We start from the raw sequence: 26169 nt of genomic DNA on the forward strand, positions 1-26169 counted from the left end.
CAGGAGCCGGTGCAGACTCGATGGGCCGAATGGCCTCCTTCTGCACTGTAAATTCTATGTAAATCTATGTAAAGTGGTAACAGCGCGAGAGATCTAAAAAGCCGCCATGGACTAGGGATACTGGATCGCAGCACTCGAAGCCAAGGTGACAAGGCTGTTCAGGACTCCAAAATGGCTGAGAGGAAAGATCACGCCGGCAAAACCTGCAGATCGTGGGGTTGCTGGAGGGCACGGTGGGAAGGAACCCCATGGAGTACATAGCAGCGACGCTCAGGAAGCTGGTCGGCTAAGAAAGCTTCGCCAGACCCCGTAGGTAAACCACACATACAGGTCGCAGCGGCCCAAGGAGGGGAGACCCACTGCGGGCGATGATAAGGCTCCACAGGTACCAAGACAAAGAGCAAATCCTGAGGTGGGTGAAAAACACAAAGGCATGCAAGTGGGAAGGACATTCCATCCACTTGTATCAGGATATTAGAGCAGACCTGGCTAGACGCTGGGCAGAATTTAATGGTGCCAAATCCACACTATTCAAGAGCAAGGTGTGGTTTTGCATTCTCTACCCCACCAAACTATGGGTCACCTACCAGGGCAGGGAATTCCCTGGAGGAGGTCAACAAGTTTGTTCAGAAAAGTGAACTGGGGAACTGCAGCACTCAAATATAGACTTAAGGATTTGGAAGGGGCAGAGGCAACCACATCAGGGGCTATCTGGGTAAAGAGGATCAGAGTGGGTTGGGAAGGGGAAACCCAATCGTCGGGAAGAGCTACGCTAGAGAACAAGCTGGTGTCCAGAGGTACAGAGAAGGGGATGGCCGCGGCGCACCTCCCTGGAGGGAGGGAACACTTGAAGGGGAGGAGGGGGGGGGTGGGAGAAACAGAAGTTCAGGGGAAACAAAGATTATCAGGGGAGGAAACGGGGAGGGCAGAGAGGGGTGTAAAGTCAAAAGAGGAGGGGAGAAACAAGGGGGGTGCACTCGGAAAGGGAGGGCAGCGGGTGGGGAGAAAAAGAGGTGGTGGTGGGGGGGGGAAGACGGGTAGAAAGCAGATTGCAACAGGTTGCATGAGGAGATAATGAAAAAGAGGAGGTAGATAGCAGCCATCTAAAATGGGCAGGCCAGGGCGAGCAGGGCCAGGTCCACATGGCGAGTATGGCTGACCCCTCCGGGGGGGGGGGGGGGGGGGGGGGGGGGGGGGGTGGCAGAACCTCCCCATTAGAATAGCCACATGGAACGCGAGAGACCTCTTTGGGCTGGTGAAAAGATCCAGAGTCCTCACCTATATCAAAAGCCTGAAGGTGGACGCAGCTTTTCTACAAGAGATGCACCTAAGAGAGAGGGACCAACTGCAGGTAAGGAAGAACTGGGTGGACAAACGTTTCAGGCGTGCTAAGATACGAGGGCAAGGGGTTGGTTTCAGATGGAATTTGATCTGCTTTCCACAGGAAGAGTAGTTCAGTAACTCTGCCAGTCACCGGGAGGCCTTTTACGAACATATAGACCAACTAAGGAAGCAGGCTGCCACAGAAGAAATAATAAATAATAAATCAGGTACAGAAACAGTAGGATGGTTGCGGCCCCGAATGAGGTTTACAAGGCCGTTGCAAACTTTTACTGAGGCCTGTACACCTCCGACTCCCCAGAGGGGTACTCGGGGATGAAACAGTTCCTCGATGGACTGGATCTACCAGTGTGGAGGAAGACAAGAAACAAGACAAGAAAGCACCGTGAGGGCTCAATTCCATTAATTCCATGCAGTCTGGGAAGGCGCTGGGACCAGCAGGGTTCCCGGTGGACTTTTACAAAAAATTCTAACAGCATTGGCCCCACACTTGCAGATGTCCAATGATTCACTGTTGAAGGAAGTCGTGCCACCCACACAGGCACAGGCTCAATCTCACAATTCCCCAAAAATGACAAAAGACCCAGAGTGTGGATCGTACAGACCCATCTCTCTTTTAAATACTGCCGCTAAAGTCCTGACGAAGTGCCGACCAGAAGCGGTCGTCTCCCTGGACACGGAGAAGCCTTTGATTGAGCAGATTGGAGATACCTCATGGAGGTGCTGGAACTGTTGGGGTTTTGATCAGGGTTCACCACTTGGGCAAAACTCCTATCCAGCACTCCCATGGCGACCGTGCAGAACACCACAAGCTGCAAGCAAGTTCGGCTCCTTAAGGGAATGAGGCAGGGATGCCAGTTATCCCTGCTCCTGTTTTGCACTGACAATTGAGTCACTGGCCATCGCTCTTAGATTGGCGAAGTGGTGGACTGGCATTCGAAGAGGGGATAGGAAGCATAGAGTTCACTCTATGTGGACAGCCTGCTCCTCTACGTGTCGCACCCCTTGGCAGATGGGAAAGATAGCGACTCCTTAGAGAGTTCGGTGACTTCTTAGGTTACAAACTCAACCTGGGGAGGAGCGAAATTTCCCCAGTAATCCTCAAAGGGGAGGAGCAGAGCTGGAGGAACTGCCGTTTACAAGAATCCAAACCCAAGGTCAGGTACCTGGGGATACTGATAGCTCACAACTGGATGAGGCTCCACAAGTGGAACCTGTCCAGCATGGTAGAGGAGGTGAAGAGGGACCTAGAAAGACGAGACTCACTCCAGCTCTTGCTAGCAGAAAGGTGCAGACGATAAAAATGAACGTACTGCCGAGGTTCCTCTTCATATTTAGATCGCTCCCAATCTTCATCCCCAAATCCTGCTTCACCCGGTTGAATGTCTAATTGTGGCCTTTGTCTTGGGCAGGGGGCGGCAGCACTGGCCCTGCCAACCTTTTATTCTATCACTGGGTGGCAAATGCAGAGCGAGAGAGGGGCTGATTGAGAGAGCCAAAGGCAGACTGGGTCCAAATGGAGGAGGCCTACTGTACGGGACTTCTCTCTCTGGGCACTGGCCACCACCTCACTTGTAGAAATGTTCAGGGCCTAATACAACTCAAGGTGATGCAGAGCGCACCTAACCAAGACATAGATGAGCAGATTGTTCCCGGAGGTGGAGGATAAGTGCGAGCGGTGTCAGGGGGGCCCAGCCAACTCCACCCACATGTTCTGGCCCTGCCCCAGACTCAATGAGTTCTGGACAGCATTCTTTGAGGCTTTGTCAAGGGTTTTGTTTTTTGGGGGGGGGGGGGTGGTCAAGATGGGGCCGGCCCATTTGAGCCAATCTCCGGAGTGTTAGAGTACCCAGAGCTCTTCAGAGAAAGGAGCGGGCACCCTGGCCTCCACCTCCCTGATCACCTAGCGGAGACTTCTGTTAGGATGGAAGTCAGCAGCACCACCCAGAGCAGCTCTGCCCTGGCTGAATTCCTGAAACTAGAGAAAATTAAATTCTCAATCGGAGGAGAGATTCTACGACTTGTGGTAAAAATTCTAAGATGGTATTTTATTAGATTTTCTTCGGCATCTAAAATACATCGATGAAAACAATACCCATGAAACAGGTTTGAAATTACAAACTAAAATTAACCATAAAGCAAGTGATCAATCTTAAATTTATCACAGTCTCAATACAGTTCATTTCTCGTAAAAGATCATCGGCAGCCAACAAATGCCTCATTATATCTACTGAGTGGAGATATTTTTTTCCCAGGCTTACACAGAGAGGCATTGTTCTTTGTCGGTTTGAATATCGGTGAACACAAAAATTGTGTGTCGGTGTATCTGTCTCCTCTCCGCAATTTCCTGTCAAGTAGATTAAAATGTTTAATTAATATTTAAAATCAGATAAATCGCCTTTTTTTTTTAAAAACGTGAATTTCTTTACCTGGTTTCTTATAGCTAGCTAGCTGCTTGAAGTATTATTCACTTTTATTAACTAGTTTTGAATAACACCAGATTATAGAGGTGCAATGATGTAACACACAAACCATTACACCATCACAAACATGGATCAATGTAGCAATCTCGTAATATCCGATTTAGAAAGCAGGGGTCTTTTAAAGTTGGGATTAAGAGAATATATTGAGGCAAAAAAATGGATGGACAAGTGTACAATTTCCCAACACAAACAAGAGAAGTGAATTTAGTCAATGAATCAGCTACTGCTTAACAATATTTATCACTACTGCTGTGCTTCAAGGCAATTCATAGGAGCTTTATCAAACAACATTTGACATTAAGTTACGTTAAAAAACCTCTACTAACTTGGCAAAGAGGTAGGTTTTAAGGGCCATCTTAAAAAGGAGAGAGTAAGAAATAGGAGTAGGCCATTCAGCCTTTCAAGCCCACTCCATCATTCAATGATGTTTGAGTGAATTCCAGTGTTCAGGGCCTCAGTAACTGAAGGTATGGCTGCCAATGGTGGTGCAAGGATAAACACGCCTACATACAAGGCCAGAATTGGAGGAATGCAGATTACTGGAGAGTTGTAGGGTTGAGGAGATTACAGAGATAGGTAGGAAGTGGAAAGACCATGGTGGGGTTGGAAAGCAAGCATGAGAATTTGAAAATCAAGACACGGCTCAACTGAAGCCAATGTAGGTCAGCAAGCACAGCGACGATGACAGAATGAGACTAAGGTGCAAGTTCGGATACAGGCAGAAAGGTTTGGGATGAGTTTAAGATTATGTAGTGAGAAATATGGGATGTCACCCAGGAGTTGGAATCGTCAAGTCAACAACAGTGAAGGTAATAAGAGGCATGGATAATGATTAAGTGAAAGAACCCCTGTGCCATATCTTGGGTTTTCCTCGAGGTATTCAAATTGGCCAACTAGTGTTGAAAATTAGGAAATCGGAGATCAGGGGCGGCATTCTCCCCTACCCGGCGGGACGGGGGGTCCCGGCGTAGGGGAGTGGCGCCAACCACTCCGGCGTCGGGCCTTCCCCGGGGTCCGATCACCCCACCCCCCCCCCCCCCCCCCCCCCCCCCCCCTCCAGGACCCCGGGGGCCCGGTCACGCGCCGATCCCACCGCCACCAGAGGTGGTTCAAACCTCGGCGGCCGGAGAGGCCTCCCAGCGGCGGGACTTCAGCCCATCGCGGGCCGGAGAATCGCCGCAGGGGCCTCGCCAATCGGCGCGGACGTCACGCCGATTGGTGGGGCGTGATTCCCGCCCCCGCCAATTCCCGGGTGGCGGAGAATCTCTGCCACGGCGGGGGCGGGATTTTCGGCGGCCCCAGGCGATTCTCCGACCCTGCTGGGGGTCGGAGAATTTCGCCCCAGATTTATCTTGGACAGCACTTGTATCCTCAACCAAATCTTCTGAATACCCCAGTCTATAAAAATAAATGGAGACGACCATACAAGGAAGGGTTGATAGAAAAGAATTTATAATTATGACGAAAGCTTAAAAATAGTGTCTTTTGCTTGGAGAAGTCAAAGAGGATAGAGTGTGAAAACCTGATTCCATAAGTTGCTGAATCAGTTTAAAAAGGCATAAAATTATCACTGGAAGAATAAAGGGGTAAAACAGAATTATTAGAAGTTCATCTACTTTATCAGCACGGTAGCATTGTGGATAGCACAAATGCTTCACAGCTCCAGAGTCCCAGGTTTGAATCCCGGCTTGGGTCACTGCCTGTGTGGAGTCTGCACGTTCTCCCAGTGTGTGCGTGGGTTTCCTCCGGGTGCTCCGGTTTCATCCCACAGTCCAAAGATGTGCAGGTGAGGTGGATTGGCCATGCTAAATTGCCCTTAGGGTCCAAATTGCCCTTAATGTTGGGTGGGGTTACTGGGTTATTGGGTAGGGTGAAGGTATGGGCTTGGGTAGGGTGCTCTTTCCAAGAGCCGGTGCAGACTCAATGGGCTGAATGGCCTCCTTCTGCACTGTAAATTCTATGTAAAAAAAAAAAATCACGTCATTGTTGCTGTATTAGTATAATGGAATGGCTTAAGTATCTGAAAAGGAAGTAGATAGTAGAAGTATATGGGGAAAGGACAGCAAAATGGGAAATTAAGGAGATAATTCCAGATGAAGACCTTGGACTGACAGGCATGATGATCTCCTAACATCTCAATGAACAAATCCAACTTACATGCTGAGACTGGGTTCCTTGTAATTTATAGCCATGGTGCATCTGCGTTTACTAACAGCTATTGGAGAAATCTTCTTCATTCTTTCTAACAAAGCAGGACAGGACATTTTCTTTTCCTTGTTTTCAGTGGGTAATTTAGAATAATTGGTCACATCACTCAGGCTGTGGCGAGGTCCAAACTTCTTCCCTGTTTCAATAATTTGAAAAATTAGGTGATGCAAGTGTGAAATACAAGTTACAGAACCTTAAGTTAATTGGTTGCTATGCCTGCTGACTCCACACACCTTCCGAATGGATATTTATAAAAATCATAATCGGGGCGGCATGTGGCACAGTGGTTAACACTGCTGCCTACGGCGCTGAGGACCCAGGTTCAAATCCCGGCCCTGGGTCACTGTCAACGTTGAGCTTGCACATTCTCCCCATGTCTGCATGGGTTTCATCCCCACAACCCAAAGATGTGCAGGTCAAGTGAATTGGCAACGCTAAATTGCCCCTTAATTGGAAAAAAATAATTGGGTACTAATTTTAAAAAAAATCATAATCGACGAATAAAATAACCTAATTTACAATATTTTTATGAACATTATCCTCCATTTCATTAAGATATAATTCAATATTTGTGAATCATATATACCAATGAGAACTACATGATGTTAAAATAATTTGCCCGCCAACATTATTTGCTCCAAATTTTAAAATAACACTTACTTTTCTTTGGATAACCTCATTTATGTACAACACATTCATTCACATTAAAGACTGAACTGTTTACACTTCTACATAAAACGTACACAAAATAAACTTTAAAAGGTTCAAGATTGGAAGAAAATTGTAAATACTGGAAATTGGAAGTGACAGGAAATTCCAGAAATGTTAGCACTTGAAAGACGTTACGACCACAGCAGATGTTAATTGCTGAACAAATCCTGAGGGAAACTTGGCTTACAGGCCGTACCTTTATCTTTGTATACTGAAAACGAGAATAAAATGTACTGATCTCAGCAGCAAGAAGTCCAGTAACACTTTGGGAATTTTAAAAAGTAAAAGAAGAAAACTTGAGCACACCGGATTATAGTTACACAACTAAACATAGTCCTACAAAACATTCCTCCCCAAAAGACCCACAAGTAAACATCTTCCAGGCAACACTCCCTCTCAGATATTTAACTTTAACTGCTTATCCAGGGCAGCACGGTGGTTCAGTGGTTAGCACTGCTGCCTCACGGCGCCGAGAACCTGGGTTCGATCCCGGCCCCGAGTCACTGTCCGTGTGGAGTTTTCATACTCTCCCAGTGTCTGCGTGGGTCTCACCCCCACAACCCAAAAGAAGGTGAATTGGTCACACTAAATTGCCCCTTAACTGGAAAACAAATAATTGGTAACTCTAAAATTAAAAAACAAAACTGTAACAATACAGCAATATTATCCAAGTCAGCATTGCTGCTGTGGTAATGAAGGTATACCACACAACCTCTGAAACTCTCTTCCATTCTGTGGAAATCCAAGACCTTTCAGAACAAGACTACTTCTTGCAGCCCAAGACATTTCTGGCTTGACTGGGTGGCTGATTCAAAAGTCACCTTCTTCCAGCCCAGAGCTATTCAAGGAGGTCATCCTCACACAGCTAACACCAATTAGCCCAAAATCTCACCTTACATATAGTTTTCTCATTCATCTTCCATTCTCTACACTCATTTGAATTTTCCCAAAATATTTCATGTCTTTCCCACTGCCCCGCTTTCGGAAATTTTATAAACTTCCCTTGCTTGCTTATGACACTGTTGCAAACTGCAAAAGCTATTTACTCACCGGTGACATTAAATAGCTGAAAGGATTCCAAGTCCCTCTATTTCCTAATGCAAATTTCTAAATTTTACTTATTTACTTATAAAACCACTTGGCCAGAACTTCATTACAAGTGCATGCATTTAGCGCCTTCACTCGTTTCATCCCTCAACTCATGCAGAAAAATGGTTTCCATTAGCCCTTCCCCAGCTTAATTAAATCATTTACATACACACATATATATAGCCTTCTTTACAAAACACAATATTGACCAAAAATATTTTAAAAATAATATCTATTCTCACAAAAGGTCAAAACTCTACTAACGAAAGGGCCCATATCGGAAACATAATCATGGTCAGATATTGATGGACATGTTGGCAATTTCCAATTGTTATGTTCAAATTTTAAACATCTTGATGTTCATAAGTGATGTAACGATTGACCCCAATAATAAACTGAAACCATATCAACTATTCTCAAAACAAATCCAACGTGACACTTTTTTTATTCTTTCACAGGGATGTGGGCGTCAATGTTTAGACCAGCATTTTTATTTCAGCCAGCAGGATGGATCATAGGGTAATATCCATACCTGTTGCTTTAATATTATTCTTTATTGTTGCATTCCTTCCTGCATTTTCTTCTCTTTGATCTTGCTGCAGTAGCGTGCATTTCTTCAGAGATGTTTTGATATATTTACCAAAGCTGTTTTCTTCAGAATTTTGAAAATTTATGCTTTTATGTTTGATGGCAGAAATGTTTTCTGGTTCAATGACTGACTCAATATGGAACTGGATATTCTTTGCAGTCGTTTTCAAATGTTCACAAACTTTGATTTTATCTAATGGTCAAATAAGATCCATTAAAATATTACGCACCAGGAAGTAGGGTTCTATAAATATTTTGTTGAATGTAAAAAAATTGGGTCTAATACCTTGACACCAAGCATGCCAATAAAACTAGTTTTCTTTCTTTATTGAAAGCTAAACTTAAAAATCACATTTAGAAGCAATGACAAATCAGCTAACGTGAATTACATACTAACTTGCCACCCAAAATGTCCATTGTTCATGATCTTGTGTTGTCAAAAACCAACAGAGTACAGCAACAGTGATCGTGCTACTGGACTAGTAATGAAGAGGCCTTAACAAATAATCCAGAGAATGCCAATTCAAATCCCCCATGGTAGTTAAGGATTGTAATTTAAAACGGCTTTGGAAATAAAATCCAATATACTTTAATCTCCTCAGTCTGGAAATCTGGAAACACCAGGGACGGAATTCTCTGGCTGTTGGGATTCTCTGTTCCCATCGGCAGCGCACACCTGCCTGCGGGTTTCCAGATGGTATGGGGTGGCTTCAATTGGCAAGCAGCGGGAAGAGAGAATGCTGCCGCCAGCAAATAGAGTTGCTGAGAAACATGCGGCTGGAGGATCTGAGAATCTAGCCCCAGTTCTCCTGAATTTTGAGTAGGCCCTGCAACTCTCAGACCCACCACTTGTGGAGCTGTAACCAATTGCAAAGTAGAAGAGAGGGAGACAGACAAGACAAGATGGATGACAGTGGAAGAAAAGTGAGCAAATAGGTAGGATTTCAATTTAAAAATGAAAGCCTCAACATCCCCAAGTACATTTCTGGGAAAGGAATGTTTTTCTTTAAAATATTCAACGTTTATTACTCCCAGCCTGGGCCTGTTAGTTGGAATTCTGGGTCCTGGGCTCAACTGCGACCTCCCACGCCATTTTTCCCACTCTACTCTGAAGTGGCCTATTAAATCCCTCAAATGTGTTACACTCAACTGGAGGGAAACTAGTGAACAGAATAAATACCTTGCCAGGGATGCCCAGTTCCCAAGAATAAACCTATAATGAGCATTTTATCTTTCATTCTCATCTTTCATTCCCCTTGGTATCCATGGTCATTAGCACCCAGTTTCCCTGGGTTTCTGTGGCTATGACTCATCTTTCATTCTCACTCCACAGTATAATATTTCCCACTCTCTCTGTCTGTTAGCTTTGACAAAGAGTCATCGGACTTGAAACGTTAGCTCTTTTCTCTCCCTACAGATGCTGCCAGACTTGCTGAGATTTTCCAGAATTTTCCCTTTTGTTTCAGATTCCAGCATCTGCAGTAATTTGCTTTTATTTTTGATCTTTAGTTTATTGGATATGAAAGTGACATTGACTGAAAAGTGCATTGGCAAGAATTGTTGGTCATTATTATTCAAGCTAAATATTTTCACCATTCAGGAACTTATCATTTTCCACATTTCTTGTTTCCTCCCATGTCACATACCTTTGTAAGAAGTCTTACAACACCAGGTTTGTTGTAATCGCCACATCATGACATACCTTTGTAACAACGTGTGGGGACCTGTACCCAAGTGACCCAAAGTACACCTGGCAAAGCCTATTTTCCTTGCCACTGCAGAGAGCACAGACTTTGCTCTAAGTCACTTTTACCAATACAGGGGATGTGGACATCGCTGGCAGGGCTAGCATTTAGTACCCATTTCCAATTGCCCTTGAGCTACTATCTTGCATTACAAACTGGTGGCTTTCTATGCCTTTTCAGAAAGTAGCTAAGTCAAATTGCAGTAGATCTGGAATCAGAATAGGATCAAACTGGCAAGGATATTCACACCTAGACTTATAATGGTTCCCCTGAATATTTCAAGCAGGGTGGTTGTCTACGGGACATCTCAAGACAGGGTTTGAAGTTGAGGTTCAAACTTGGGTTGCGGAGGGAGGGCGGTTGAATTGTTCCTGTAATTTCCCAAGACCACATACCAAGGAGGAAGCAAATCTTGTGTCATTGAGATGGGAGGATCCTTTGCTTTGATATATCTGATGTTTTAACTGTGTGTAGGGAGACAGTCAGGGAGCAGTCTGAGCAGGCAGTCTGTGACTGCAGCAGCTTGAAACTGGAAGTGTGCGTCTGCCAGAGGGAGGGACCAAAAACGACAGATCAGGAGTATTTCCATGGAATACCGTGCAATATGCCACTGGAGCCCATGCTCAAATGAAGCCCATGCTCGAATGAAAAGTCCAAATTTACAAAAAAATTAAAGATCACCTAATTTAAAATATCGGCAACATGGATCCTGGAATTCTAAATACCAGACCAGGAAACTAAGGGAATTGGAGTGTATCCCTGCAAGTTGATACACATTAGTTTCTATCAATTCTGGAACCAAACCAATGTAAAAACAAAAGTCCTTGGTTGAAATCAGAAGTATAACATGGACAGCTCAGTTCAAAATGTTAGTTTAAAAATCAATTGCCAACAAGATTAGTATAATTCAATAGTACCTATCCATTCCCCACTCCCCCTGGCCCCCCCATTTGTCAGTAAACGTTTTCCCCTTTTATTGTGAAATCTTGTTGCATGTTTTTTTCAGTTATGGCATCATCTCATTTCTTTACTAATTTCAACCCCTACACCTGTTGTAGATGCAGCTACTCAGCACTCCCAACCCGTGGAAGTCCTGGACGTTGTTGTATAATACAAAAGGAGGGAGATACCTCATGGATCTCCATCCCTTTTTCATATACTTGGCACCAGGGAGCTAGCATTTCTGAGAAATAAAGCAGAAGAGAATTGAACCTCATCTTTCAAATCACTAAACTGAATGAATGTCCAGATAATACAACAAGAAATTTATATATACTTGCCATCCTCTGATGTTTTCAACAAGAAAGATGCTGTTTCATTTGGAGTGATTTCCTCGTCATCACCACTTTCAGGTCCTTTCTTGTGAGGCACATCTTTTTGGATAATTACTGTTCTTCTGCTTAATCTTTGTCTAGTTGTTAAAACTGTAGGCCCTTCACTTTTAACTCTACTGTAGCTCAATGATGTCCTACGTCTTTTATCAGCAGGTGGTAAATAAAGACTATCTTCCAAATCATCTTCCGAAGTAATCTCTGAATCAATACTGCTTTCAGTATTATTTGCATTCTCACATACACTTGGTTCATCTTTCCTACGGAAAGGTGTGAGGTGAGTACTTTCTTCACGATCAAAATTGTAAGTATCACTACTGTCAAGATACTTTTTTCTTTCTTTGACAGTACTATTGCTTTGACATCGATCTCGACTTTTTGATCTGGCTCTAGATCTTGCAGGTTCTAAATGTTTCTTTAATGGCATGCTTTTATTTCTTTCCATTGCCTTCCCTCTTCCCCTCTGCTCTCCTTCCAATTGAATATCCTGTTCTTTTTCTGAAACACTCTCTGTATTTTCTGAATTTGCAATTTCAATGTTGCTCATATTGTTCCTCAACTTCGTTTCAACTTTCTCAGGATTCAAATTGTCAGTCATTTGCACCTGTTCTAGCTCGGAGCTTCCTGTATCAGTTCCTTGATTAGAATGTAGCGAAGTAGGCTCATTTTCAAGAGCTTTGATATTTATATCAAACAATTGTTTTTCACTTTCCCAAGACACCTCTGATGAATTTTCATAAGCGTTGAATAAATCAAAAACACCAATTTGACCACAGAAAGAGGGGCTTTTCCTCCCACTTCGTCGCCTAACAGAAACCCCTTTTGGCATCTCATTCATTCCCTCAAAAGATGCATCATCCAATGGAGCTACAGGATTGGCATCAGAATCTTGACTTTGGATAAATGTAGATCTTCGCCCTTTTTGAAAATAAGCAAAGAAGAAAATCAATGGCTACCAATTTTCTGCACCAAAAGGTCCTTCAGATGAATAACGACAGATGAATAACCGGTTGGTTGACTTCAATGGAGCCACAACACTAGGGGAGCACTACCTGCACACGCACAGATGCAGTGATAGGATCATTTTAAAACTTCATTGATGCTCCTGCCGCCCACTGACAGGAAAGGCGTCAGGAACAGCTGTGCATGCACTTTTGCCCACAGTGCAGGCGAAGTGCGCATATGCAACTGGCTCTGATGTAACACCTGCTCACCAGAAAGCCAAGTTCCAAATGTAAAAGCAAACCTGTTGGGAAAAAGAACATTCAAATAAATGTTAACAATAATAAAATGAGCAAAATATTGAAAGTAGTTTCCAGACATATCGGGCAAAATTCTCCCAAAGGGAGACAAAGTGCCGACGCTGGAGTGAAAACCGGAGTGTTTCACTCCGGCGTCGGAGGCCGCTCCTCGCCCCCTATTCTCCCACCCCCAGGGGACTAGGAGCGGCGACTTGTCAATCTCGGGTGCCGGGCCTTGACGCTTGCGTCAAAGCGGCGCCGCCTGAATGACGCGGCCGGCGGCGCCTAAATGACGTCACCCGCGCATGCGCAGGTTGGCCGGCGCCGACCCGCGCATGTGCGGTTGCCGTCTTCCCCTCCGCTGCCCCGCAAAGACATGTCGGAGTGATCTTGCGGGGCGGCGGAGGGAAAAGAGCGCATCTTTCAGAGACGCCGGCCCGACGATCGGTGCCGATCGTATTAGGCAACCTGTCGTATTAGGCAGGCCGCTTGGCCCATTCGGGCCGGAGAATCGCCGTTCGACCGGAGTGGCGATTCTCCGAGCGGCCTGTCGTAAAACGCGACATGCCGTTTTGTGGGGGTGGGAGAATCGCGTGCGGGTACCAGGGCGGCGTGGCGTGATTCGGCCAGCACCCCCCACGATTCTCCCAACCGGCGTGGGGTCGGAGAATCGCGCCCTTCTTTTTTGTGGCAGCAAGATCGACCTGTCAGGACGCAAGATTGCTCCGACTGGTTCTATCTTCCCATTTTACTTCAAAATGAAACTGTAATGTTTGTACAACCTAGGATGGATACCCACAACTACCAAGGTTGCTTTTTTTTGCCTACTAAGTTAAGATTGCATGTTCTATGCTTCTGTTCCATACTCCAACGTATGCTCTGCTGATTTGTTCTCCATATTTCCTCTCATTAGTTATTGTAAATTTATAGATTTAGTGTCTCTTTTTAAAAACTTGTGCCGGCTTTCACAAAACATAAAACATTTTACTATCACATAATCATAAATACACATAGGCGATCTAGTCATGTGCTGGAGGAAGTGGAGTAACTCAAAATCAAGGTTCTCTCAGAATTTGCTTTGGTTTGCTGCAGAAATTGGCTTCACAGTAATATTTTTTAAAATATAAATTTAGAGTACCCAATTCTTTTTTTCCCAATTAAGGGGCAATTTAGCATAGCCAATCTACTTATGTACACTTATTTGCGTTGTGGGGGTGAGACCCATACAGACACGGGGGAGAATGTGCAAACTCCACGCAGACAGTAACCCGGGGCCAGTATCGAACCCAGGCCCTCGGCGCCGTGAGGCAGCAGTGCTAATCACTGCTCCACCGTGCTGCCCTCTCACAGTAAATGTAAATGTCGCTACAGTCCCAGAGGACTATAGGCTGCTTTCCCCTTTTGACAGAGAGAGCCGACTGGTGGTGATTTAACCCGAGGGTCACCGCACCTCAGATGAGGGACAGGATCGAGAAGGCAGGGCCTTCATGAATAACCTCAGCCGGTACTTACTGAATTCTGGTTAAATGGTAGCAGTGGTTAGCATTGTTGCTTCACAGCGCCAGGATCCCAGGTTCGATTCCCAGCTTGGGGCACTGTCTGTGCAGAGTCTGCGCGTTCCCCCCGTGTCTGCGTGGATTGCCTCCAGGTGCTCTGGGTTCCTCCCACAAGTCCCAATTTGGACATTCTGAATTCTCCCTCCGTTACCCATACAACCCCCGGAAATCTTGCGACTAGGGGCTTTTCACAATAACGTCATTGCAGTGTTAATGTAAGCCTACTTGTGACAATAAACATTAAATTATTTTAAAAGTTAATGGCCATTTCTTAGGATAGAGAACCAGAGACAGTAAACTGTAACTGAAAGCCATATCTTTAGTATCTGTAAAATTCAGTTAACATAACACAGGCCTAATGGTTAAAAGCAACAATAGCAAATGGAAGAAGATATAATTGACTAATCATATTTTCATCTTTGGTATGCAAATATAATCCACTGAAATTGAACAGTGGCCTGCAAATGGATGCAGACCTTCATTGAGAGAGTGAATAATTCAAAAAGCTAGGTACCAAGATAATCACTGCTGGAGAAACAATCAGATATGCCATAGTCAACAATCATGATGCCATGCATGCTGCAAAAGAGGTTTGTGAACTTGACAGCCAAACCAATATGGCACGAAAATATTTCCTGATTTATCCCATCAACTTTCAATTACTGGATTAGATCAAAAAACCTTGATCCAGTAATAATTTCCATGCATGCGTCATGCTGTAGGAAGTAAACTGGTTCGCTACTTACAAAAACAGTCATCGTCAAGCAGGAGGTTAGGGGGTTAAAGTACAGAAAGCGCCCATTTCAAGTTGTCCTTTAAGTCCCTCTCCTTTAAACTCGAGGATAATGGCCAGAATGCACATTTGCCGGGAGATTGCCATTTTAGTAGAAACTTAGCACATGATCCAATCAGCGCCATTTGGAGCAGCCTCTCCCACTTGCTCCTTCCCTCTTCGGCCCTCCTGCTCACTGCTTCCAAGGGAAGCGATGAGCAGGAGGGAAGCTTGAGCAGGAAGTAGACAGTTGGCATATTTCTTTATATTTTTTAATTTACATGGATTTAATTTATTTACAAATACAGGAATTTAGGCAGGTGATTATTATAATCTTGTACTGCCTTTTTCCACAGACTCCCCTGTCAACCCCCTCCCTCCCCGCCAAAATAGGATGACATTTTTCATCAAGACAAAACAATTGTTCTTGGCAATACATTTTTAAATTGTCTGCCTTTCTGTGGGTTGAGGTGGGTAAATGCTTGTTAGAAAATCCTTTTTCTTTTACCACAAGAATTAATGCGAATGATCTTACCTCTGGACATCTTTTTCAATTTAGGCTGTGTCCCCACCATATTGGATCGCACTGCTCTGCTCTCTTCAGCTGTTGTGCACTTAGCATTTTTAGGTGAATCCATTCTGGAGTTCTCCAAGGGAACATGCTTCACAACATCCCTGAGAAAGTCAATTTTTAAAATCAAGATATTAGAAAAAATTGTGCTTTGCACAGCAACCTATGCAACTTTTTCCTTAATCTCTCTAATTCCTCATCATGCACAAGTTTCAAATTCTACATTACACCCAAATTGTTAGGTTCAACAGATCTTCTGATGCTTTATTTTTGCTCATTGGTTGCAATCATAAGTAGGATTTCTCATTTTATCTTCATTAGTTTGCTCCTCATGGTTTAAAAAAATGTTGAGTCTTGATCCTTCGCTTTATTTCTTGCTACGGCTCTTTTTATCAAATTCCATAATCTAATAATAGTGATCACAAAGAAGTGCTCCTTAAACTCAAGCTTTCACTAACCTAGTTCAAACAATCTAATTTAATACATCATGAAGCAAACTTCAAATACACAGTGGAAGTTGTTAGTTTTTGTCCATATTTTCTTTTTTTTTAATTATTGTTATTCAAATTCTTGTAGAAAAAACAATTTGTTGCATAACCAGACGCAACAATTAACAACAAAAAGAAAAAAAAATGTTAACCATATGTAAAGAAAGGAACAGTACAATGGAACGATTACCCCCCCCCCATCATAATTTTTGCATAACCGTACGCAACAATTAACAGAACAAAGAGAAAAGAAAAAAAATGTGAACCGTATGTACAAAGAAAGGAACAATACAACGGAACGATTATTCCCCCTTCGGGATGCCGCTGCTGCTGACCTTTACTGCTCTCCTAGAAAGTCGAAGAAAGGCTGCCACCTCAGAGAGAACCCCATCATGGACCCTCTCAAGGCAAACTTCATTTTCTCGAGACTGAGAAACCCAACCATGTCACTGACCAGGTCTCTACACTCGGGGGTTTCGAGTCCCTCTACATTAAAAGGATCCGTCTCCGGGCTACCAGGGAGGCAAAGGCCAACACGTCAGCCTCTTTCACTTCCTGAACTCCTGGATCGTCTGACACACCAAAGATCGCTATCTCTGAATTTGGCACCACCCGCGTGCCTAAGATCTTGGACATTGCCATAAGAAATCCATGCCAGAATCCCTTAAAAGCCGGGCATGCCCAGAACATATGGACATGATCTGCAGGGCTTCCCTCACACCTCGCACATTTATCCTCAACCCCAAAGAGCTTGCTCATCCTGGTTGCCGTCATGTGTGCCCGGTGAACCAGCTTAAACTGGATTAAGCTAAGCCTGCCGCATGATGAGGCGGAATTGACCCTGTTTAGGGCATCCACCCACAGGCCCGTGTCCAACTCCCCACCTAGCTCCTCCTCCCATTTGCCCGTAAGCTCCTCCACTGGGGCTTCCTCCGCCTCCTGAAGTTCCCGTCCCCTTCCCAGGTGCCGGAGACCACCCTATCCTGTATTCTGCGTGGGGGTAGCAGCGGGAATGATACCACCTGCATTTTCAGAAAGGCGCGTACCTGAAGGTATCTGAAAGGTTTCCAGGGGGCAAACTGAATTTCTCCTCCAGCGTTTTCAGGCTGAGGAAGGTCCCGTCTATGAACAGGTTCCCCATCCTTTTAGTGCCTGCCCTATGCCAGCTTTGAAACCTTCCGTCTATCCTGCCCGGGACAAATCTGTGATTGTTGCATATCAGGGTGTGTCCATATTTTCTATAACACTGCAGCATGGATAGCGTGATCCTGGCTTTGAATTTTTTGCTGCCTTTCATAGAATTTAGTGCTGAAGGAGGCCATTCAGCCCATCGAGTCTGCACCAGCTCGTGGAAAGAGCACCCTATCCCCATAACCCAGTTACCCCACCCAACACTTAGGGCAATTTTGGACACCAAGGGCAATTTATAATGGCCAATCCACCTAACCTGCACATCTGTGGACTTGGGAGGAAACCGGAGCACCCGGAGGAAACCCACACACACACGGGGAGGATGTGCAGGCTCCGCACAAACAGTGACCCAAGCCGGAATTGAACCTGGGACCCTGGAGCTGTGAAGCGATTGTGCTATCCACAATGCTACCGTGCTGCACACTCCTCTCCCAATTTACAACCATTCAGGTAGTAATCTGCGTTCCTGATTTTGCTTCCAAAGTAAATGCTTACCTGGGCTAAAGGTCTTATTGCGAAAGGCCCAGAAAAGCAGATGGGTCTTATCCACGTTCTAGATATTTCTATAATCACATCACAACCATAGATGCAAGACACTATTTCCACCCACCAAGATTGGTGCCAGTGCGAACATGCACCCAAAATCACTTGGAAAGAAAGAAGAGATGGTTTGCAGAATGATCCCAGCCACTCATCAGAGGCCATAAAATGCGCTGAAGCCTGGTGTCTGGGCATATTAGAAGCCTTTTTCCAATAGGAATGAACCGGCGATGAGGATGTAGCAAAATATGCTGTAAGCAGAGTCTTAAGTGGTCCAGAGCACAGAAAAGGCCCTTCAGCCCACCTTCGATCAAAACAACCACCTAATTAGTCTAGCCCCATTTTCCCTGCATCTACCCTGTCTAGTCCTGTTAGAATGTTACAAGTCTCTATGAGATCCTCCTCATTCTTCTGAACTCCAGCGAGAACAATCCTAACCTAGGCAATCTCTCCTGTATGACAGTCCCGCCATCCCTGGAATCAAGTCTGGTAAACCTTTGCTGCACTCTCTCGAGAGCAAGAACATCCTTCCTCAGAAAAGGAGACCAAAACTGCACACAATATTGTAGGTGTGGCCTCACCAAGGCACTGTATAATAGCAGCAACACATCCCTGCTTCTGTACACGAAACCTCGCGCAATGAAGGCCAACATACAGGGCTGGTTTAGCACAGGGCCAAAGAGCTGACTTTTAAAGCAGGACAAATGTACTAGTTACATCTTCAAAGATTCCAACAGATTTGTCAAGCATGATTTCCCCTTCATAAATCCATGCTGACTCGGACTGTTCCTCCCACTGCTTTCTAAATGTTCCGCTATAAAGTCCTTGATAAACGAATTCAAGAATTTTCCCCACTACCGATGTTAGGCTTACTGGTCTATAATTCCCCGTTTTCTATCTACCTCCGTTTTTGAATACTGGAGTGACATAGCTACCCTCCAATCTGCAGGGACTGTTCCAGAGTCTATAGAATCCCGGAATATGACCACCAATGCATCGACTATTTCCAGAGCCACCTCCTTAAGCACTCTGGGATGCAGATTATCTGGCCATGGGGATTTATCAGCCTTCAATCCCATCAATTTTCCCAGCACCATTTCTCTACTAATATTGATCTCCCTCAGTTCTTCCCTCTCACTATACCTTTCATTCTCCAATATTTCTGATATCTGATTTGTGTCCTCTTCTGTGAAGACATGTATTCAATTGCTCAGCCATTTCATTGTCCCTTATTATACATTCCCCTGTTTGTAGGGGGCCTACATTAGTCTTTACCAGTCTCTTCTCTTCACATATTTATAGAAACTCTTACTGTCAGTCTTCATGTTGTCTGCAAGCTGACTTTCGTACTGTATTTTCCCCTTCTTAATCAATCCCTTTGTCCTTCTTTGCTGAATTTGCAACTGCTCCCAATCCTCAGACCTATTATTTTTCTTGACCAATCCGTATGCTTCTTCCTTGGATCGGATACTATTTCTAATTTCCTTTGTAAGCCATGGCCTAGCTCTCTTAATATGCCTTGGCATCACAAATGTACATATAAATACTTTCTTAAATGTTTTGAAGGTTCCTTCCCTCCGCCACCCTTTCATGCAGTGAGTTCCAGATGCCAACCACCGTCTGGGTGAAAAGTTTTTCCTCACATCCCCTCTGAACCTCCCACTCCTTACCTTAAATATATGCCCCCAGGTCATTGTGGGGTGGCATGGTACCACAGTGGTTAGCACTATTGCTTCACAGCGCCAGGGATCCGGGTTCAACTCCCGGTTTGGGTCAGTGTGTGTGGAATCTGCATGTTCTCACCGTGTCTGCATGGGTTTCTTCCCACGAGTCCAAAAGATGTGCTTGTTGGGTGAATTGGACATGCTGAATTCTCCCTCAGTGTACCCGAACAAACACGGAGTGTGCCGACTAGGGTAGTTTCACAGTAACTTCATTGCAGTGTTAATGTAAGCCTACTTGTGACAATAAAGATTACTTTTGATCACTCCAAGGGGAAAGGTTTCTTCCTGTCTATCTATGCCCATATCATTTTCTACATCTCAATCATGTGAAACCCCCCCCCCCCCCCCCCCCCCCCCACCCCCTCAGTCTCTGCTGCTCCAAGGAAAACAATCCCAGTCAATCCAATCTCTCTTCATAGCCAAAACTCTCCAGTCCAGGCAACCTGGTAAATCCCTTCTGCATCCTTCCAAGAATTTCACATCCCTCGATGTTGATTCCAGAACAGCATAAAACTATTAACTGCGGCCTAACCAATGCTTTATACAGTTCCAACATAACATCTCTGCTCTTAGCTAATAAAGGCAATTAGTCCAAATGCTTTCTCAATCACGTTATCCACCTGCCTTGCTACCTAAAGGAACTGGTGTACATGCATATCCAGGCCCTTCCAATCCATGGCACTTCCCAGGGTCCTGCTCTTCATCCTGTATACATTTGCCTAGTTTGTCCTGCCTAGTGCACCACTTCATACTTATCCGGATTGAATTCTACTCTTACAACTTTGGAGTTCATTTATATGCAAGTCAGATCTGTAGCAGGACAGGAGTGCTTTATGGCATAAGAGCAGTGGGATTTATATGCATTAAAAAGATCACATCTACATTGCAGGCGCACAAGTTTTGAGATCGGATTCAGATCTAAAATATTTGGGATTGTAACGTGTATTCATTTCACAGTTCATATGAAGCAATACCTCAATTTAAAAAAATCTCGTTCTGGTTTCAAACTGCTTCACTACCTCTATCAGCCCTACAACCCTCATGGATCGCTGTACTCCACTCTGACCTTCTGAGTATGCCCAACTTTAATCACTCCACTGGTGGCCCTGCCTTCAGCTGCCTAGGCTCATAGTTGTGTAATTTCCTCACTATATCTATCTGCCTTGGAGATGCTCCTTAAAAGTCACCATTGGGCTGGATGACCAAAGATTGATCAATGTCTTCTTGGGTGTTTTTTTCCAAGTTTTCCTCCAATAAAAAAATAGGAAATGTTGCTAACATTCAGCATGTCTGGGGTAAGAAAGAGTGAACGTCTCAGTTGATAAATTAAATTAACACTTTCTCACACGGCGGGTGATGCGGAGTTTCCAGCATTTTCAGTTTTTATTCAGAATTCAAGTATCTGCAGTATTTTGGTTCCATTATACTCCTGTGAAGCGGCTTGGGGTTTCTATGTAAAGGCATTATAAATGCAACCGCTGGCGAGCACACTTCACTGCACCACCACATTAACGGTTTTAATTTCCCATACAACAGGTGTTTTCTCTCAGTTGAGAAGATTCGGATATTTTTTTATGCCCTTTAGGGAAGGAAATCTGCCACCCTTCCCTGGTCTTGTCTGCATGTGACTCCAGACCCAGTGTGGTTGACTCCCAATTGTCCTCTGAAATGGCCTACCAAGCTACTGAACTTTATTAGACAACTGCAGGAAATGAGGGAGCTGCCCTGTGAGGCCTCAGCATGGATTCCGGATCCCTTGAGGTCTCCGATTGTACCTCCTATGGCCCTCCCTTGGCTGATGAATCAGCCTCTTCATATTGAGAACCACTCGGAAAAAGCACTGAAGGTAGCAAGGGCAAAGAATGTAATCTAGATTAGGAGTTGTCAACGCCCATAAGAGTGACCCTGTAGCACCACTACTGAAGGGCATACCTGCAAGATTGGGCCTGTGGCAGGTGGAAAAGAACTAACCAAAACGGAAAAACTGCTCAATTTCCCTCAATCTTTCTGTCACAGAAGCATCTGTCCATGACAGTACTGATAAAAGTGAACATTTTCACGCAGAATGGGCAGTGAAGTCCCACCCTCACACTTCGGATCTCATCCAATATGCTAAATGCGATAGAAAATATCTAGATACTCAAAACTGGGCACCCCACCCATGAGATGCTATGGGTCATCAGTAGCAGCAGCATGGTGTTCAGCCATAATCTGTAACCTCTTGATCCAGCATATCCCTCATTATATCATCGCTATTGTTAGGAAAACTAAGGTGGTTTTAAGGGATTTACATTTGTATTGATAAACAGTAGAAATAAGGTATAGTGGGTTTAATTTAATGTTTCAGAACCTGAAAGGGTAAAACTTATAGTTAGATTCATGCTGGACAAGGGTGTTTGTGTGTGTGGGGGTTAAGCTTGAACAGTGTTTCAATTGTGCTGAGAGGGACTACAATGTGAAGACTATATAAACCTTAGAAACCTTAGTTCCTTCGTAACTGGGTCTTGGTAAGGCAGAAGTTTTTAAGTTTTAGTTTACCTAATTTGAATTGCAGTTGAAGATAGGTAGTGAGAGAGAAGGTACCACTCACAGCTCTGCTAGACCAGTTAGTCTTAGAAAGGAACATCTCTCTCTCAGCCTTGCTAGAAGAAAAGCCATACTATCAGTTCAGTTAGTTAAGGAAGCTAGAGAAATGAAGAGAAATGTCCAAGGAATTTGGAGTGAAGAGATCAAGGTATTGTTCAGAAGAATTCACGGGAGAGTAAACAACGGGTGCCGGAATGTGGCGACTAGGGGCTTTTCATAGTAACTTCATTGAAGCCTACTTGTGACAATAAGTGATTATTATAAGTGTTCTGAGCGAGAGACAATCGCAGTAACTAGATTTAAATTGAGACAGCAGTCTCCAACGGTAAATCAAACGTCTGATGCCATTTTAATGCAGTCTGGGAATCGAGTATTAAGTGATTGTGAGCAATTTGCACAACAATGGAAATCCTAAAAGGGATTGGTGTTAAATCCTGGACTGGATTTGCTATTAAAAGTGGAGTAGAGCTTTTTTCCAATAGTGTCATTTGAAAAACCTTGGCTGGATTTCAGAATGCAAATGGCCAAGGGAAAGCATACTTATCAGAGACGATGTGTTTTTGGGAGTGGAGCTTAGAAACTCTCACGTGACAATCATCTGGGGGCATTCTGGGGACATATCCACAAACATTCCCTTAGGGTTCAGAGTGGAGATTGTATTTGTCCAGTCATCTTGTGTGCTTAAAAGGGACTGTGTGTTAGGCTAAGATGTACTTTGTAATCAGAGTTAATCCTAAAACTGGTGAGTAATTGTTAAGCTAAGGTGGGGAAGAGAGAGAGAGAGAGAGAGAGGAGAGAGAGAGAGAGGGGTAGGTAAAGGTATACTATATAATAATCTGACTGATTGATATTTATTTGTCACATGTACCAAAGTACAGTGAAAAGTATTTTTCTGCAGCCAAGGGAACATACACAGTAGACAAAGAATAATCAACAGAGTACATTGACAGTGGTGCATCAACAAATAGTGATTGGTTATAGTGCGGAACAAGGCCAAACAAGAGCAGCATAGGGCGTTGTGTGAAGTGTTCTATAGGAAACAGATCAAGCCCAAGGGGAGTCATTGAGGAGTCTTGTAGCCATGGGAAAGAAGTTGTTCCTATGTCTGTATGTGCACGTCATCAGACTTCTGTACCTTCTGCCTGATGGAAGGATCTGGAAGAAGACAATCCCTGGGTAGGAGGGGTCTCTGATAATGCTGTCTGCCTTCCTGAGCAGCAGGTGTGTACATAATCAACATGGGGGTGGCAAGCTTGTTGGATAGCACATAAGTTTATGCCACATAAGTTCCAAGTAATGAGCCAAGCTAAATGAACACTGCCGCACACGTTAGTCCAGTGATGGAGATATTCAGTGCCTATCAATTTTGTGGTTATTAGTTGGGAATTTTTATATTACACCTTTCAAACAGATTATTCCATCTCAGATTTTATAAAATGGTCAGCATCACCCAAAAATACCTCCAAATTCAAATGTTAGCTTGTACATGTAACATTCATCACATTAATGTTCAGGACACATGCAAAATAAATATGAAATAATCTGAATTCTCAGCTTTGAGTCTTATTCAACTTGACACATTTAACTCCCATTTCTCTCTCCACAGATGCCGTCAGATTGGAGTATTTGCAGCACGGTTTTTATTTCATATCTCCAGCACCTGTGGCATTTAACTTTTATTAAACTTTAGTCATGTCCCATTACGCTGAATGGAAAAGCTATCAAAAGGATGAGCAGACATGACTTCAAAAAGGGAGATAAAAGGCTCATCTTGGGAATTCACTTTCACTTCTATGATCCTGGCAATAGTCATTATGTGCCATGCCACTAGCCGCAACAACTATTATCATGGTTTTGCTTGGCTTTTATCTTGCCAGCCCTTTATGACACATCCATATAATTTATCAGGATCATAGGAAAATTCTGATCATATTGTAGCCAAGCAACCTATTTATTTCAACTGCCTTCTAATGAATTATCTTAATTGCATTGATTTGCATTTTTAAATGTTAGATATTGGCATCCATTGTCGATGAAAACTAGAGCGTAATTGAATAATCTCAAATGGAATTTTGCTTCAATGTGCAGTGCTTTCTCAGAATATGTATATTAGACACAACTATCCACTGATTATACAATATCAAGTCTGTTACTTTGACATTCATAGTAGGTCAATTTAATCTTAACCATTAAAATTTCTCCAATATTGAAAAACCGCATATGCAAGATACTGCACACTCGCCAAGTCTCCCTTCAGAGCACCTTCCAAACACATGACTTCTATTGGCAAGAACAAGGACAGCAGATACATTGGAACATCATCGCCTGCAGGTTCCCCTCCAAGCCACACACCATCCTGACTCAGAACTAGATTGCAATGTCGGTAGGTCAAAATCCTGGACCCCCTTTTCTAACAGCACTGTTAGTATGACACTGGGTGGGCTGCAACAGTTTTAAGAAGGTGGTTCACCATCACGTTTTTGTAAACAATTAGAGATAGGCAACACACACTGGCCTCACCAGCAGGCTCAAATCCCTAAAATAAATTACAGAAGGACGTCTACCAACAAAAGCATGAAATCTGAACTACATTGCAGAAAGAGTAATTGGGAGGTGCCCAAAGCCCCTGCAGCTTTGCATAAAAATCAGTCCTTACAGCCATTATGAAGTCAAAATATTTTATTCCAGACCTGGGAAAGATTGCTAGTGGTATAATGCACTGTAACAGTAGGCCACATCTGCAGACAGAAATAGCAGGAAAGATTCATTCAATCTAGAATCTAACAAATTGTTCTAACGGAAAGGTCACTTCCTGCAGCCTATACATTAACACTAAATTTACATATTGTTCTGTAATACACAGAACTATTATGGTCAATAAAACCCTCACTGTGAAATATACCAATTCTTTAAAGACTAGAATTTGAAAACATACTCACTGAGTAAAGGGCTCAACAGGTGAGGAACATTCTGGTTCCAGTACACATTGTGGCAAATCATCCCCAAAGTTGCCTAGATCCTCTTCTATGGAATCAGAAATGAATCTCAAATTCTGAAAAAGAACATGGTTACAAAGTAGTACTATATATTGTGTATTCTTCACATTGTACATCAACTTCCTATTTACTGTCACTGATGAACATTATCATTCATAATTTTAGTACAATGGAGTCAACACAAAATAAGTTTTCAAAAGAGTGAAATATGGCCATCTGAGAAAAGCCAACAGGTTTGAACTATGTTCATGACCCATAAAAAGATCAGATTGTATTAAGTCCAAAGAATTAGTCTTAAATTCTCAGGTCCTGAGACCCTATGTCTCGTACATAAAAACTAGAAAAAGGCAATTTCATACATCGGCCCACAAAATTTCTGTTAATACAACTGAAAAATGTTTGTTAATCAGTTGCAAAGACAGCTTAAAAAACACATCTGAGAAAGTCAAACCGTGCAGCATCGTGATGTTGCAATCTGATGATGCAGCATATTTTTTGCAACAGGCGTTTATTCTAATGGCACACTACTTCCTGAACCAAATAATGAAAAATCTTAAAACATTACAACTTTCACCTTTATCAGGAAACCTTTACCGGCTTACCCGAACAGGCGCCGGAATGTGGCGTCTAGGGCCTTTTCACAGTAACTTCAGACTTGTGACAATAAAAGATTATATTATTATTAAAAACCAAATTCCTGAAAATCAAGATTTCTCAGAATGATTCTTACTAGATCACTCTTCACATTGCAGGTTCGAGCTAGATAAGCATTACAATCATGCATGCATCTATGCATGCAATTATCACTGAAAATGGCAAATGAATGAAGCAGATTAAACTAATATTAGAACATCCAAGCCCTAAATGCTAATCAACCTGCATCCACATAGGTTTTCTGTGATTGCCAATAACTTTGATGTGGAGATGCCGGCGTTGGACTGGGATGGGCACAAGTCTTACAACACCAGGGTAAAGTCCAACAGGTTTGTTTTGAGTCACTACCTTTCA

At 43.6% G+C, this 26169-nt stretch overlaps 1 protein-coding gene across 7 annotated transcripts in view; it reads right to left on the bottom strand.

Moving 5' to 3' along the window:
• Positions 1 to 3368: 3368 nt before the first annotated feature.
• LOC119966346 (shugoshin 1-like) overlaps positions 3369 to 26169 on the bottom strand; it is a 45510-nt gene continuing 22709 nt past the window's right edge. For all 7 annotated transcript variants that reach the window (XM_038797865.1, XM_038797864.1, XM_038797861.1 and 4 more), the window contains 6 exons: positions 25105 to 25217; positions 15601 to 15740; positions 11446 to 12414; positions 8365 to 8613; positions 5982 to 6168; positions 3369 to 3688 (listed from right to left, as the gene is read on the bottom strand). In XM_038797865.1, the coding sequence (XP_038653793.1) occupies positions 3538 to 3688; positions 5982 to 6168; positions 8365 to 8613; positions 11446 to 12414; positions 15601 to 15740; positions 25105 to 25217 (1809 nt within the window). In that variant the 3' untranslated portion in view covers positions 3369 to 3537. The remainder of the gene's footprint in view (positions 3689 to 5981; positions 6169 to 8364; positions 8614 to 11445; positions 12415 to 15600; positions 15741 to 25104; positions 25218 to 26169) is intronic.

Source organism: Scyliorhinus canicula, chromosome 5 (assembly GCF_902713615.1).
Source record: "Scyliorhinus canicula chromosome 5, sScyCan1.1, whole genome shotgun sequence".
Classification (NCBI taxonomy): Eukaryota; Metazoa; Chordata; class Chondrichthyes; order Carcharhiniformes; family Scyliorhinidae; genus Scyliorhinus; species Scyliorhinus canicula.